Here is a 14210-nt window from a genome sequence, read left to right on the forward strand (position 1 = left end):
TTTGATTGTTTGTTATTGCAGCATAGCCTAACCAGACTAATATACACCAAAATTGAAGTAGCAGGAAGAAGAGTGTGAAATCTGTGCATCCTTCTCAGACAAGAACAAGGAGGATAACTGACAGGGACAAACAGCCCATAGAGCAGAGTGAAGGACCATCCATCCATACAGGCATGCGCATATACCGTTTTGGATGAACCGCTTAAAAGAAGCTGCAGTAAGCATGACATTTTGCTCTTAAATGCTTCATTGCGTATCTTTCTAAGGTCAAAGGCATTCTCCTACATAACCATAATATTAATATCACACCCAGGGAATTTAACATTGATACAATAATATAAAGCCCATATTCAATTTTCCAAATTGTTCCAAAAGTCTCCAAAGCTGTTTTGTTTTTGTTTGTATCCAACCAAGGATCATGTATTACATTTTATTCTTATGGTTTTTGTCTCCTTCAATCTAGAACAGTATCACCCTCCACCATTGTTTTTTCTTTAAAGGCACTGATATTTTTGAAGAGTCTGTGTCAGTTGTTTGTAGGATGTACCACAATCTGGCTTTGTCTGATTATTTCTTATAATTTTATTTAAATTAAACCTCTTTGGCAAGAATACTACATAGGTTACCCTAAAAGATTGTCTACCTGGCCACATAGCAATCCAGATTATTCTACTCCATTCTGCTCCTTATAACATGTATGACATCATCTTATGCCATAAGAGGGCCACACTCAAGGAAAACAAGACTAATGAACTGAAAGGAAACTGCATCCATGAGGAAATCTTGAATCAGAGAAGCCGTATTGCACTGAATTGCAAAACTTCAGACATTTAAGTGAAAGGTAAATACATTTTCATCCTTTTTGAGCCACTTATATTTTCATTACTTTCAGCAACATCTAATAAAAGGGGCAAACACAAAGGAATTGGAGTGAAACTAAGGAGGAGACCTATTATAAGTAAATCTTGAGCTTCTAGTTATATGAACCAATAAATGAACTTATTGTTTAAAGCAGTTTGAGTTTGGGGCTTGTTGTGATGGTTGTTACCTGTCTTGAAAACACCCTGTCTGACACACAGGCTTTATCATGTCTATAAAAACGTATAAAAACATAGAAGATCATAAATAAAACAATAAATCCAAATGATAATAATGCAAAGAAAGCTCTTATATACTAAATTAAGAGATCCAAACAAGAGAAATTAGAGACAGTTTCCCAAGAAAATGATATTTATCAGCTCACTAAGCTCAAAAATATGTTTATTTCTCTTTTACATTCTTCATGCTCTGTAGAATGACTGAAATATACAAGGGGCTCTATGAATGGTTATCAAAGAAATTAATTGCTGAACTATATAAATAACAATGAGATAGAAGAAAGATTGCATTATTACCTTTCCTAAGTATATAGGATATCTACAGTAATGGAAAGAAGAAAATAATGAGGAAGGAGAAGAAAACAAAAATGGTTGAACCAGAGATATTATAAGAGATCTAAGACGAACAGCCCTGGACATTTTCTCTGAAGTCTTCTTGACAGGTCACCCTATACTTTCTGCTACCTAAAAAGCAGACTCCAAAGCAACAGATTAATTGGTTATGTGAAGAGCTCTCCCCACTGGAAAGTCAAATATGCTTGGAGACTCAGGTCCTCAGAGACATTAAGAAGAGATGAAATCTAAGAGTACCTTCCTCATGAGGCATCCAGTAAATAGAGAAAGAAGAAAATAAGCAAGTCATCAAATACCATCCATCTTTATCACTGGTTATTTCTCCAAATAGAAAGACATTGCTCAGGTAATATCACCCAGAAAACACTGAAAGAGCCACTAAGGTGGAATGAACCAAAGACTCTTCAACTGCAAAAATACATCAGTGTGTGAGCTCATATTTTTAATATAAGTTCTTGAATATGGTTATATTTTTGCACAGAATTTGGATTTATGTATCTGTTTCATTGTATCTCTGAGTGTATTTATATCTTTGTGATAAATGTGTTTTCACTTTCATTTTTATTTGTAATAATATTTGTATGTATATACAATACACAGTTTGTTTATGGCCTTAGATGAACCAGGAATCTGAGCATATTGGGCTATTTATTTTTCTGTGCCTCTGTTTAGAAATGTAATATGTTTGTGGATTTGTGGAGTTTATGCATGTGGTTTTGAGATTTGCATATGTGTTACAGTATAAGGACTGAAGTTCAAGAGTCTATAAAAGGCAGAAATAAGCAACCAAGACAGGTCTTGTCATCTCCTTCCTAAGCATCTTTAAAAACTAGAGAGATCCTGACTCATTTGGATAACTGAACTGTTTAACTTCCTACAGGAACTTGAAAGAGATATCTTTCAAATTTTTCTCTCCTCCTCAAAAACCATGAAATGGTCAAATAATAGAAAAAGGAGAGTCTGAATAGATCTGGTAACTGAAAAAGGAGCCAGAAAAAGAAAAAAAATAACAGGTTAAAATTGGGTTGGAGAGGAGACAAGTTGAAAAGAAAAGAAAGGGAAAATATGTAAAGGAAGGAAAGAAAAAGACAGAAATAGAAAGAAACCAGAGGAAGAATACCAGACAAAATTCCCGGGACTTGGAATGGGATTTTCCATGCCCTGAACATAGAATACATTCTGACTTTGAGTAGGAAAACATCTACTGGAAGAGAAAATTCTGTCCCCAGCCTTGTGCGAAGGATGGGAAAGGGAGGAAAAAAAGTGAAAAGAGGGCCAGAATGATGCAACTCTCACCCCCGGAGAAACTGAAAACAGAATTCCATGTGTTCTCATGAAAGGTGAGCACCATCAGGAAGAGTCAGGTGAGGGAACTAGGCTGAGAGAGCCAAACATTCACCCTGGCTTCCAAGAGTGGGTGAGGGCCAGTATGAACTCAGGGCCGTCCTGCCTCAACTGCCATGAAATTCTAAAAGAAAGGCAGTTCCAACGCTTTGATCAGATGCAGAAAGGGGTCATTTTTGCCCACTTCACAGTTCCATAATTGCAACTTCCCCTTGCCATTTTGTTCATCCTGCAGTCAGAAGGGATGTGTGCAGGATGAGCACAAACACATCCGTGGTGAGTGAATTCATTCTTGCAGGCTTCTCCCACCTGGCCAGCCTCCAGAGCTTGCTCTTCTCTCTCTTCCTCACCGTCTATTTGCTCACCATAGCAGGCAACCTCCTCATTGTGGTGCTGGTCTCAGTTGATTCTGCCCTTCAGTCCCCCATGTACTTCTTCCTTCGAATCCTCTCAGCGCTGGAGATTGGCTACACATCTGTCACCATCCCATTGCTACTTCACCACCTCCTTAGTGGTCAGCGCCACATCCCTCGCTCTGGCTGTGCACTGCAGATGTTCTTCTTTCTCTTTTTTGGCGCCACGGAGTGTTGTCTCCTGGCAGCCATGGCCTATGACCGCTACGCAGCCATCTGTGAACCCCTTCGCTACCCTCTTTTGCTGAGCCATCAGATGTGCCTACAGCTAGCTGGGTCAGCGTGGGCCTGTGGAGCAATGGTGGGCCTGGGCCACACCTCCTTCATCTTCTCCTTGCCCTTCTGTGGCCCAAATGTCATCCCACACTTCTTCTGTGAGATCCAGCCCATCTTGCAGCTGGTATGTGGAGACACCTCATTCAGTGAAATGCAGATTATTCTGGCCGCTGCCCTCCTTATCCTCTGCCCCTTTGGCCTCATCCTGGGCTCCTATGGGCGTATCTTGGCTACTATCTTCCAGATCCCATTTGCTGCTGGCCGTCGCAAGGCCTTCTCCACCTGCTCCTCCCACCTGGTCGTGGTCTCCCTCTTCTATGGCACTGGCATCTTTATCTACATCCGTCCTAAGGCCAGCTACGATCCAGCCACTGACCCTCTGCTTTCCCTCTTCTATGCTGTGGTCACCCCCATCCTCAATCCCATCATCTATGGTCTGCGGAACACTGATGTCAAGGCTGCCCTAAAGAGAACCATCCAGAAAATGAGGCCTGCAGAGATTTGACAAGGGGGGTGACAGTGATGACTACCATTCTCAGTCAGCTCCAAATCACCAAGGATCAAAGGGAGAGGAAGCATGGTTCTCACCTTGGGGGAAGGGCATCCAGTCAAGAAAGAAAATTTACCTTTGAAGAACTACTGGAGCCAAACCCCTCCTTAGACTCCCAACGCGCGCGCACACACACACACATGCACACACACACTTTATTCTGCCTTCTGTTATAAGAGACAAGAAATTCAAGATGGACAGTCAACTTTACAAGCAGAGCAAGTTGATAATTAGGGAAAAGTTATAAAATGTCATCTCCACCAGACTATCAAGGTAATAAAATTTCCAGGTCCTTAAAGTTATTTGACATTTATACATCCTGGGTAAGGCATTTGTTTCGTGGGTAGTGCTGCTGGTTAGTACATTAGCACCCATAATTATAGCTAATTAAATCCATCACCAGGCAAAGAGCAAAGTCCTTAAAAAGTGAGGAGGGGCCAGAAAAATTTCAATGACAATAAGTTCTTGTGAGAACCAGTGTGACGCAGTAGATAAGAGAATAGATTTTAATGTCAGACCTAATTCAAGTCTTAATTCTTCCAACTGATTACCTGTGCTATCACAGGAGAATGAGATAATCTCCTCCAGCCTTAATTTCTTTATCCATAAAGTTGGGATAACAATAGAATCTATTTCCTTGGGTTTTTGTGAGGATTTATAGACTTGTAAATCACCAAGCTTAATATCTGGCACACAATAGCGTCTCAATAAATATTTTTTATTAGTGAGTCAGAGAGGTAAGCATAGAGGATAATATCTACATTGGGTGCCTTTGTTGGGGGACAGAAGAGTATTTTTGGAATGTCAATGGCATTGGGAACCAAGAGAAACAAAGGAGAATCGAGGAAGAGACTCCACACACCACTGCTACAGGAAACTAACACCCAGCACACAGACAAACCAAAGACAACCAGGACACTGAGAGTAAAGATAATGGTGAAGTACCTGAGAGTCAAAGACACGCAGAACAAAGAAATGAGCCGAGCTTAGTTAATCAATATAGATGTCTCAGAGGGACAAGTATTCATTAATAATTAAAAGAGCAGTCTACATCCTTTTTCTTATTCCCAACACTTCATTCAATGTTGCAAGCATTTATTGAAGGCCTTCCATGTGCCCATTGCTCTGCTTGGCACTGTGGTGAATACCAAGTAAATACAGGGTGGTGATTTTGCCCAGATGGTGCTTGCTGTCTGGTTGGGGAGATAATGCTGATTCTCATGAAATTGTCAGAGAACAATGAAAAGTAGGGAAGACAATGCATGGTTATACTCTCACTCTCTATCCAACAGAGGAGCAGGATGGCCTTCCCTGGAGTCATGTGAACTGTCCGGCTCCTTGATTTTCAAAAGAGGAATTCAACCCAGTCCCTAAAGTTTATATACTTATCAGTGAGTAAAATCTCAGAACTATTGCTCCTTATCACTCATCAAGACCTCAATAGAGAAGGGCAACATTTAGGAAGGATTGCCTAAAGGATGGCAATACACCTTTCCTTCTGATAATCTAAAATCTTACTCCCAGACTAAAGTAGACCAGCGGAGAGCCGCATCCGTAAATGCTTTATTTTCCACCTCCCACTAATCTCTGCTCACCCCACAACATCCTTCATAGAATTGTTATTGCTCAACGGTGCTTTGGCGTTCTACCATTGGTTTACACTGAGGAAGATTACAAGAAGCAACATTATGAAACTCTCAGAGGAAAACTTTCTCTCACATCTCAGTGCTAGGAATAACTATACTTCTGTCACATAAGCAATGACATTTTCCTAAAAGCTTTCTGAGGATATAATTGACATATAATAAAATTACATATATTTAAGTGCACAAGTTGATATGTTTTGACATATTTATACACCCATCAAACCATCTCCACAGTCACGATATGAATATATCCGACCCTTTCAAAAGTTTCTTCATGCCCCATCGCAATTTCTTTCTTCCACCTGGCCCTGCACTCGTCATTTCCAAGCAAGCTCTGATCAGATTTCTGTGACTACAGATTGGTTTGCCTTTTCTAGAGTTTTACATAAATGAAATCACAAATGATGTACTCTTTTTGGCCTAGTTTCTTCATTCAACATAATTATTTTGAGATTCATCCATGTTTTGGGATCAACAGCTCATTCCTTCTTCCTCCCGAGTGGTGTATCACTTGTTTATACATTAACCTATTGATGGAAATGTGGGTTGTTTCCAGCTTTTGGTTATTACAAATAAATCCTCCATGAACATTTGCATACAACTTTTTGTGTGCTTTCACTTCTTTTGGGTAAATATTTAGGTGTGGAATGGCTTGCTCATATGAAGGTGTATGATTAACTTTTTAAGAAACTAAGGATCGACTTTCTCCTGTTTATATGACATCTAGTGAGCTTATAGCAAATTCATAACTCAATTCTAGGAAGTGTACATTTCTTCACAGAATGCTTTTGAAGTACTCCCCTGGTTTCTGATTTCACCTTATTTTTTTAATTCTACAATTGTCTTTGTTTAATCTATCTCATCCTAATTTGGGGCATATTGTGTAAGACACAGTAAAGAGTTTCTGGAACAAGGCCTGGAGCTCTGAGCACGCAAAAAACAGCAGGAGGGATTGTTGAATAGGAAATGCCCTGGGTCAAGACTAGAGAGCTGTGTTAGCATCCACAGTCTGCTACTAAAGACTTGCATGAGCTGGTGCCAAATCCTTTCATCATCTCTCTGGTTTTCAACTTCATCAATAACCAGTAGGGCTGAGCCAAATGAGCTCTATGATGGGTTCAGCTCCCTATTCTGTGCCTATTTCTTCAAGGACTTTCTGCTTCTTGTGGCTTATTCACTTACAAAGAACCAAAAAGATTGTGGTGAATGCTCCTTCTAAACTATTGCTACCAAGAGATCTTGACTAAATTGATCCTGACCAAATATAAGCACATTCACTTGGTTGCCATGGCAAACACCAGTCAGAATAGGTAGCAAGTTTCTAAATTCAGAACTATAACCCCAGATCCAAAAGAAGCCAAGGAGATAGGTTTCTGTTTCTTTTGTTCACACAGAAATTTCCAGCAGAGAGCAGACATGTATGTGCTCATCAGGGAAAATGAAGACACAGGGAGGAGCCACTTATTGAAGGGATCATTGAGTGGCCAATATTCACCTTCCCCCAAGGGTGAGGAACCAAGAGATCAAATGATATCTGCTCCCAAAATCCAGTATGCTCTCTGCCCCATCTTTCTTCCTGGTGAATGCTCATCATAGCTTTGAACCATATATGAGCATCCAGCATCTATCTAGAAAATATCATCTGAGGTTGCAGTTTCTCACACAGGGCTGCCGGTTCCCTCTCTGGGGAGGATCTCCCAAAGAAGGGAAAGGCTTAGCAGCGTCTATGGTGTTATTAGAAGGCAGTCCCCAATAACATGGAGGTTTGCAAACCAGGCACGTGTACTAAAAACATTAACCCAACTGCCTGACAAGGTGCCTGAAATTGCACTCTTAAAGACTCATAAAACCTCTTCCCTTTGAATCACAGGTAATTTTTGACGTCATGAACTTCTAAGAAAGTTCATTACCTGAGTCTTTTATCATTTACATTTTAAGGGAGACTTGCGGGAGAAGATGTCACCGGACTTGGAACCCAGACAAATGGAGAGGGAATGATTAGAGGCAGTTCAAAGGCAAAAAGGAAGGGTCCCGAAAGGTGGGAAGGTGGCTAAGTTCGGCTTTGTCCATGTCCCAATTGTGCTCCAGTCAACAATATGACTTCTTTGGGGTAAGCAGGGCCTGACCGCCACTCTGATTTCCTAGCACTTCTCTGGACTGCCTTCTGAGGCAACAGAATTTTTATAGAGCGCCCCCTAGTGATCAGAGAGCATATAACGGACTTCTCCACCTCTTTTCAAGACAGTCTGCACAGGCCGGAACAGCGCAATCACCTTTTATTTGAAGTGGGGTGGGAACCTGCGGTGGTGGAGCTGGGAGCTCAAAACTATTGTTCTTTCGTTACACTAGTATAGCAGTTCTCAAAATGCAGTTCCCAGATCGGCAGCAACAGCATCGCCCAGGAACTTAGAAATGCAAATTATGTGGTGCTACCCTAGACCTACCGAATCCAGAATTCCACAGGTAGAACCCAGCTTAAAGTCCGAAACTACTGCTCTAGACCTCAGTTCAAAGGATAGTTGCTTTGGGGATAGGGCTCAGGGCGAGCCCTCCAGAGTACAGGAGAAGACGCAGTTACCTACTTCGGCCACACGGTGGCACAACAACCCTGATATCCCGATCTATGAGCCTTAAAGATCAGTGCTGTATTCGCATTACTGAAGAAAAAGGCCTGCGCCCAGAAATTGGTAGGCTCCTGAAAGTTTCAGGAGAATTAGAAAGCCAAGGTAAAAGTATTTGTAAACAATAGCTTTAAGCCAATTCCAAAGACAGCACAAGAATGTGGAGCTGGCCCAAATAATTCATCTAGAAAGAGAAATGCTAGCTTCCACCAACCACAACTTTAAAAATAACTTTCTTTTCCAGTGAAAAGGCAATTTATAGAAGGGAATAGTTGGCTCACAAGAAAAGACATGGGCAGCACCAAACTCCAGGAAGTGAGTCCAGTGGAATGTGGTAATAATTTCCAACTCCAGTAGGAAGTCTGGAAAAGTCTGATTTTTCAGGGGGGGACCTGAGTAGAGGATGGTGTTTCCACCCATATCTTACCACTTCTGACACATCTTCAACCAGGAAACACAAGGGGCTAAGAGGAAGTTGGGCCATTAACACTGACGATCACCACCACTCTTACTGTGAGTGTGACTTTCACCCTGAGTTCTGTGAAAGACGAAAGCGTTGTTTGCTTTTCAAATTTCTGCTCACCCAGACTCCCACCACCTCCTGTCCTGATGAACAAATTGGGCAGGAAATTTCACCAGCGAGGAAAGGTAGAGGGCAAATCTAATAGAAATCCCATCCCCTGTATCCCCAAAGTTCAGAATGTCCTGGCAGCTTAATTGAAAGCTGAAGGTTTGGGGGAGGGTGGAGAGAGCAAGTTGCTGGGCTGATGCAAATGAAGTCACCTGAGCTGCACAGGTCAGAAGGTCACTTTGGGGGTAGAAACATAAGGGGGGGACCAACTCAAAAGGGAACCACCTTCTTCTCCCTCTTTAACGTCACTCATGAGGTAGACCAGAGGCTCCAATGAGCCACTAGGAATGGGGGTGAAAACCCTAGAAAGTAGGATGAGGTAAGTTAAATGAGAAAACTTAAAAAGGGTTTTTTCACCCACCCTGTACCACCTGTCATCCTTATGCTTCATATCTTCTGCTCCCAGATAATTCCCTGGGGACACAAGCACCCAGGGATTAGCTGTCTGATGCTCTCTGGGATTTCCCACACTTTAGGCGGCGTGGGAGAGACTCTGAGGCGGAAAGAGGCCCGACTCCCAGAAACCCCACTTAGCGACCTTGCAACCCCAGGTATTTGCCTGAGAACGAGTAGATTCCTGGAAATGGTGACTATGGAAAACCAACTTGAGCTCCCCTTTCCACCCCCACTCTAGTGTGGCCCCAAATCTTGGCTTGATGATCCCCCCTGAGGAGGGTTGGAACCCGGGAAAGGTGAAGCCAGCGTTTAGGCTCCTGGAAATGGGTGGCCTCTGCTTAGTCTCAGCTAAGAACCTCAAGCTTCGTCCCGGGTCTGGTCAGGCCTCAGATGTCACTCCCAGCCGCCTGTCCATCCCGTGCAGCTTCTGGCGCGTGACGAGGTTGGTCTTCTGACTGAAGCTCTTGCCACAGTTACAGCAATAGGGCGCTCGCCCGTTGCGCCCTCTGGTGGATGACGAGGGGCGAGCTCTGGCTGAAGCTCCTCCGCAAACCCCGCACTTGCAGGGCTTCTCGCCGGTGTGAGGGCGCCGGTGCTTGACCAGGTCCTGGCCAACACGGAGACGCTTGCCGCAGTCACTGCACCGGTAGAGCTGCTCGCCGGTGTGCACGCGCTGGTGCACGAGCAGCGACGAGCGGTGGCTGAAACCGCGGCCACAGTCGGAGCAGCTGAATGGCTGTTCGCCGGTGTGGACGCCCTGGCGCATGGCCAGGTTCGAGCTGCGATTGAAGCTCCAGGTGCACTGGGGACACACGATGGACCGCTCACCGGTGCGTGCGACCTGGTGACGCCCACAGTCCCAGCTGAGGCCAAAGCGCTTCCCGCACAGAGCACACCAGAAAGGCCGTTCTCCCTTCTGTCTGCACAGGTGGCGCGTCAGGTCTGACCTCCAACTCAGGCGCTGGTTGCACTGTGAACAGTGGAAAGGCTTCTCGCCGCTGTGCCTGCGCTTGTGGAGGTTAAAGATGGAGCGGTAGCTGAAGCCTAAATCTAAATCTCCTTCACCTTGAAATGACATCTTTCTCAGGACATGCTGATAGAGCTCAGGAAGTGCACAGCTCCAGCACATGGTACTGTAGGGGAGGAGGAGATTTCATCTCCCCAAATGGGGGTTCGTCTAGCTGGAGAACGAATTAAATTCACATGAGACAGAATAGCAAGAGAAAATTAAACAAAGCTTTATGAGGAACCATGGCCCGGGGCCTTTCTTCCCGGAGGAAGAAAGGGCACCGAAGAAGTGGGGTGCACAGAGTGGTTATATAGCCCAAAACGGGGTGTTTCACATGTGACTGAAACGTCCCTCCCGCAATAGTCAAGATTGCCCTGTCGGCACAGCGCTTGATGGACACAGCAGGTAGTGGTCTGCTATCTCGGTGGGCGCTGCAGGGTGGCAGGTGTGTTGCCTTGGGCTGGGGGCGGGGGGGGGGGGGTGGTCACAGATGAGCGCCGCAATCGGTTCCCAGCCTAAAGAAAGATGCTTAATCTTTAAGGAGATGCCAACGTTGGGAGGGGGAGGGAAGTCAGTTACAGGAGGTTACCAGACTAGCACAATACAATGCAGATTTTAAGTCCTTGCCTTTGGTATTGATTAAGAGTTTTTGGAGAGTACGTCATCGCCTTTCTTCTTCCTGGTACAGAGAGGGAGGCACCTTTTACAGATAGAGATTTGCCTTACAAATGTAAACGTGTCCTAACAAAGGGCAAGTTCCATTCCTCAGAGCCTCCTTCCCTGTCCCACTTTATCAAAAGCAATCAACCTCAAATAATCCTGATGCCAAAGAGACATATCTTGGGGTGGCCAATTTCAGGTCCCCACAGTACATTCCATAAATGCTTGCTAAATGAGCACAGCAAGAATTAGAACACAATGAGATCTGGATGTTAGGGCTGTGAGGTATTGACAGATGTGTCTCTTTTAAAGGACTTGTAGATAGCTATATGTTGCGTATAAACCCAGCAGATGAGGAGCCATATGGGACACCATGGGGACTGATGCAGAATGACAATTCCAGGATGAGGAAGTATACATGGCAAATACATTTGAGAGCAGGGACTAATGATGAGTACAACAAAAGACAAAAGAGTGTGGTTGGCAAAGTTGAATTTCCCAAAAATTAACAATTGGATGAGTACATTGGTAAGAGGAAGTATGACAAAGGAAAAGGAAATAAAGAGTAAGTTTCATTTCCCTCTTATCCAATCCCTTGCCCATATATTGAAACCCTCCCTTCTGCTTCAATACTAAGCATTGGACCCAGCCCTCTCACCTGCAGGAAAGATTGGACTAAGCCCCAGATCAGGAGGTCTTGGGTCATAGAGAATAAATATGTGGCTCCTTACCTTGCTCCAGCTGTGAGATCAGCTCAGGTTTAGGAAACAGGAATCCTATTGGATCAATTAGAAGATCAAAAATTTTTTACTAAACTGTCTACAGCTATTTTGCCCTATAGTCTCCATACCATGACACTCTAAAAAACAAAATTCGGATAGTCATTCTTCAACTCGTCGAATCCTACTTTTCGAACTACCCACCCCTCCACCAACTTATGTCCACCTCCCCTATATCCTACATACATGTGATCCGTTTTACTCTCAAAATTCTAGAATGGGTGCCCATGGCTCACAAAACAGTGTCACAGATGATGGCTTCAAAGGTAGGCTTAGGCCATATAGTTCATTCAACATGGCTAAGACCAAGTTTTGTAACCACCTCCATCATCTTATATTGCCCTGACCTAACCAGGCAGACTGCTGTATTTATATCATCAAGTAAGTCCAGCTCCCTTTGAGTCTTTGCTTTCATACTTCTTCCTGCCTCAAATACATTCATTGCTTCTCCTCTCTCCATAGTTAATTATTTCTATTCATCTTACTCAACCTCCCTCCCCCATGAAGTCATCCTTGACCAACCCACTCCACATAACACTTCTTCTCTAGGCTAGTTCTTCTCAAACTATCTATGGAGAAGGACCAGGAGTTTGTTTGGCTTTGTTCTTTTGGTCAATGAGATGAGTTCGCTGGCCATAGGCTTGGATGAAGTAGCCATGTCAAATTGCTATAAAAGTTCTAAATGCTGTTTCTTAATTTGCATACTTACCCATCAGAAACTGGTAACAAACAGTTCACAGACTGGCATTGGTCCATAGACAACACTTTGAGTAGCACTGCTCTAGAACACTCATTTGACATTGAGCATAGTCAGCCTTCTGTGTTCAGCTGGTGATTTTTCTGTATGGACCTCTCGTCTTGCCAGCCAGAAAGTAACCTCCAGTTGGGCAGAGGCCATGTCTTATCCATGAACGCCCCACCCCAAACTGTAATGTGATGTGTGTGCTGTGGGATGGTAGACCATAGAGGATTATGGGGGAAGTTTGGGATTTGAAGAAAACGAAAATGTGATGGAAAGCAACTAGATCCTTCTACTATAACCTTGCTATCAATATAAGAAAGATAATATTGGACTGTTAAAACAAGGATCTGATCAAAGTTGTTATGACTCTCAGCTTCCTTGATCCACACAGCCTCTACCTACTCATAGCACCCACTAAGAGTCCTGCCCATAATGCGAGTAAGATAACTACCTGAGGACTGGCTGTCCTGAAATCTCCAGCTCCGCAACTAGGATCATGGTGCCCATTCCCAGGCCTTTGTACTTTACACAGTCCATTAGTGTAGCTGCATTTCCCATCACATCCTGTTGGACTATTTAGGGAAAAAAATGTGTATGTAATAAAACTGTAATGGAGAGAAAAGAGTGTTATATGCATTTGGGTGACAGTAGAGGTTGAACACTTCATGGCTAAGAAGAGAGTGAGAGAGAGAAAAGAGAGGAAAATGTGGAGAAGAAATGAGAAAAGAGGGAGGAAGAACTTAATAGAGGGAAGGAGGAAGGAAAGGAGATACAGACGAAAAGAATAAAAGGGATTAGTGTTAAAGAAGAAATGTAAGTGAAACCCTTCTCGGTTTTGTAAAACAGCTGGTGACAACTTGTTTCTGCTAATGAATTTATGGGCTCTACTCTGAGTGACAAATTTTACTAAGTCTCCCCAAAGACTTTCGTTATAATGATTTTTACGTGGCTTTCTGAATATTTTTAACAAATTAAGGAATATTGTTGCTTTAAAAGAGTCTAGATTTCTAGAAAGAGTTATATGGAGCTATTACTTATTGTTCTAATTACCCCCAAACCTTCAGTTTCCAGAAAGTTCTTTGAGTGTAAATCTGACCAAAAACATACTGCGTTATCAGACCACTCCAACATCAATCAGTAGCCCCTGATTTGGGGTCAGAGAATCAGTGGGGATGCTCTCAACGAGGAGGGCTGAAAATCATGTACGGCTAATGAAGAAGAATTCTGAAAAAGTGTTGATTAGTGTTTGCCTTCTAAGACTAATACTATTGAAATTTGATCATCTATTGCCATCATTCCTGCCATTTTTATCATCACTGCCATTTCTATTGATGTTTTAATAAAGAGGATCTTGAATTCAGCTTTATTATAACCAATATTATCTTTGTTGTCATCAGAGTTACCATACAAATTATGTCAATACTAGCCCCATCAGTACCATCACTATAAGTAAGAGAGTGGAAACTTGTTTTATGTAGTTTCTCCTCTTTTGACTCCTGATTTTTCAGGATGTCTTGTGTATTTTTATATTTGTGCTATGTTTTAGAATTTCTGGGGAGATTCTGATACATATGGCTGAGAACTGGAGGATAGTTAAAAGTAGGAGGATTTTAAAAAATGCTGTGTTTTGTAATAGAACAAAAATATTTTCTGTATGTTTTATTCATTAATTTTGTTCTGCAAAAATAAAAT

The 14210-nt window shown here is 42.9% G+C and overlaps 2 protein-coding genes across 2 annotated transcripts; one reads left to right on the forward strand and one right to left on the reverse strand.

Annotated features, from left to right (window-relative positions):
- The first annotated feature begins 3050 nt into the window (after nt 1-3050).
- Nucleotides 3051-3989, forward strand: OR10C1B (olfactory receptor family 10 subfamily C member 1B). The gene is given in 1 exon segment (NM_001391070.1): nt 3051-3989. A coding segment is annotated over 1 exon segment (939 nt).
- Nucleotides 3990-9707: 5718 nt separating this feature from the next.
- On the reverse strand, nt 9708-10457 carry LOC102149388 (zinc finger protein 436-like). Its single transcript, XM_005604035.2, has one exon. It carries the CDS (start codon nt 10455-10457, stop codon nt 9708-9710), a length of 750 nt encoding a protein of 249 aa, XP_005604092.2.
- Between the last annotated feature and the right edge of the window lie 3753 nt (nt 10458-14210).

The sequence above is a fragment of the Equus caballus genome, chromosome 20, assembly GCF_041296265.1.
Source record: "Equus caballus isolate H_3958 breed thoroughbred chromosome 20, TB-T2T, whole genome shotgun sequence".
NCBI lineage: Eukaryota > Metazoa > Chordata > Mammalia > Perissodactyla > Equidae > Equus > Equus caballus.

What these genes read in the sequence shown, in the direction of transcription:
- LOC102149388 (XM_005604035.2), bottom strand. Translation starts at nt 10,457, where the DNA reads ATGTGCTGGAGCTGTGCACTTCCTGAGCTCTATCAGCATGTCCTGAGA.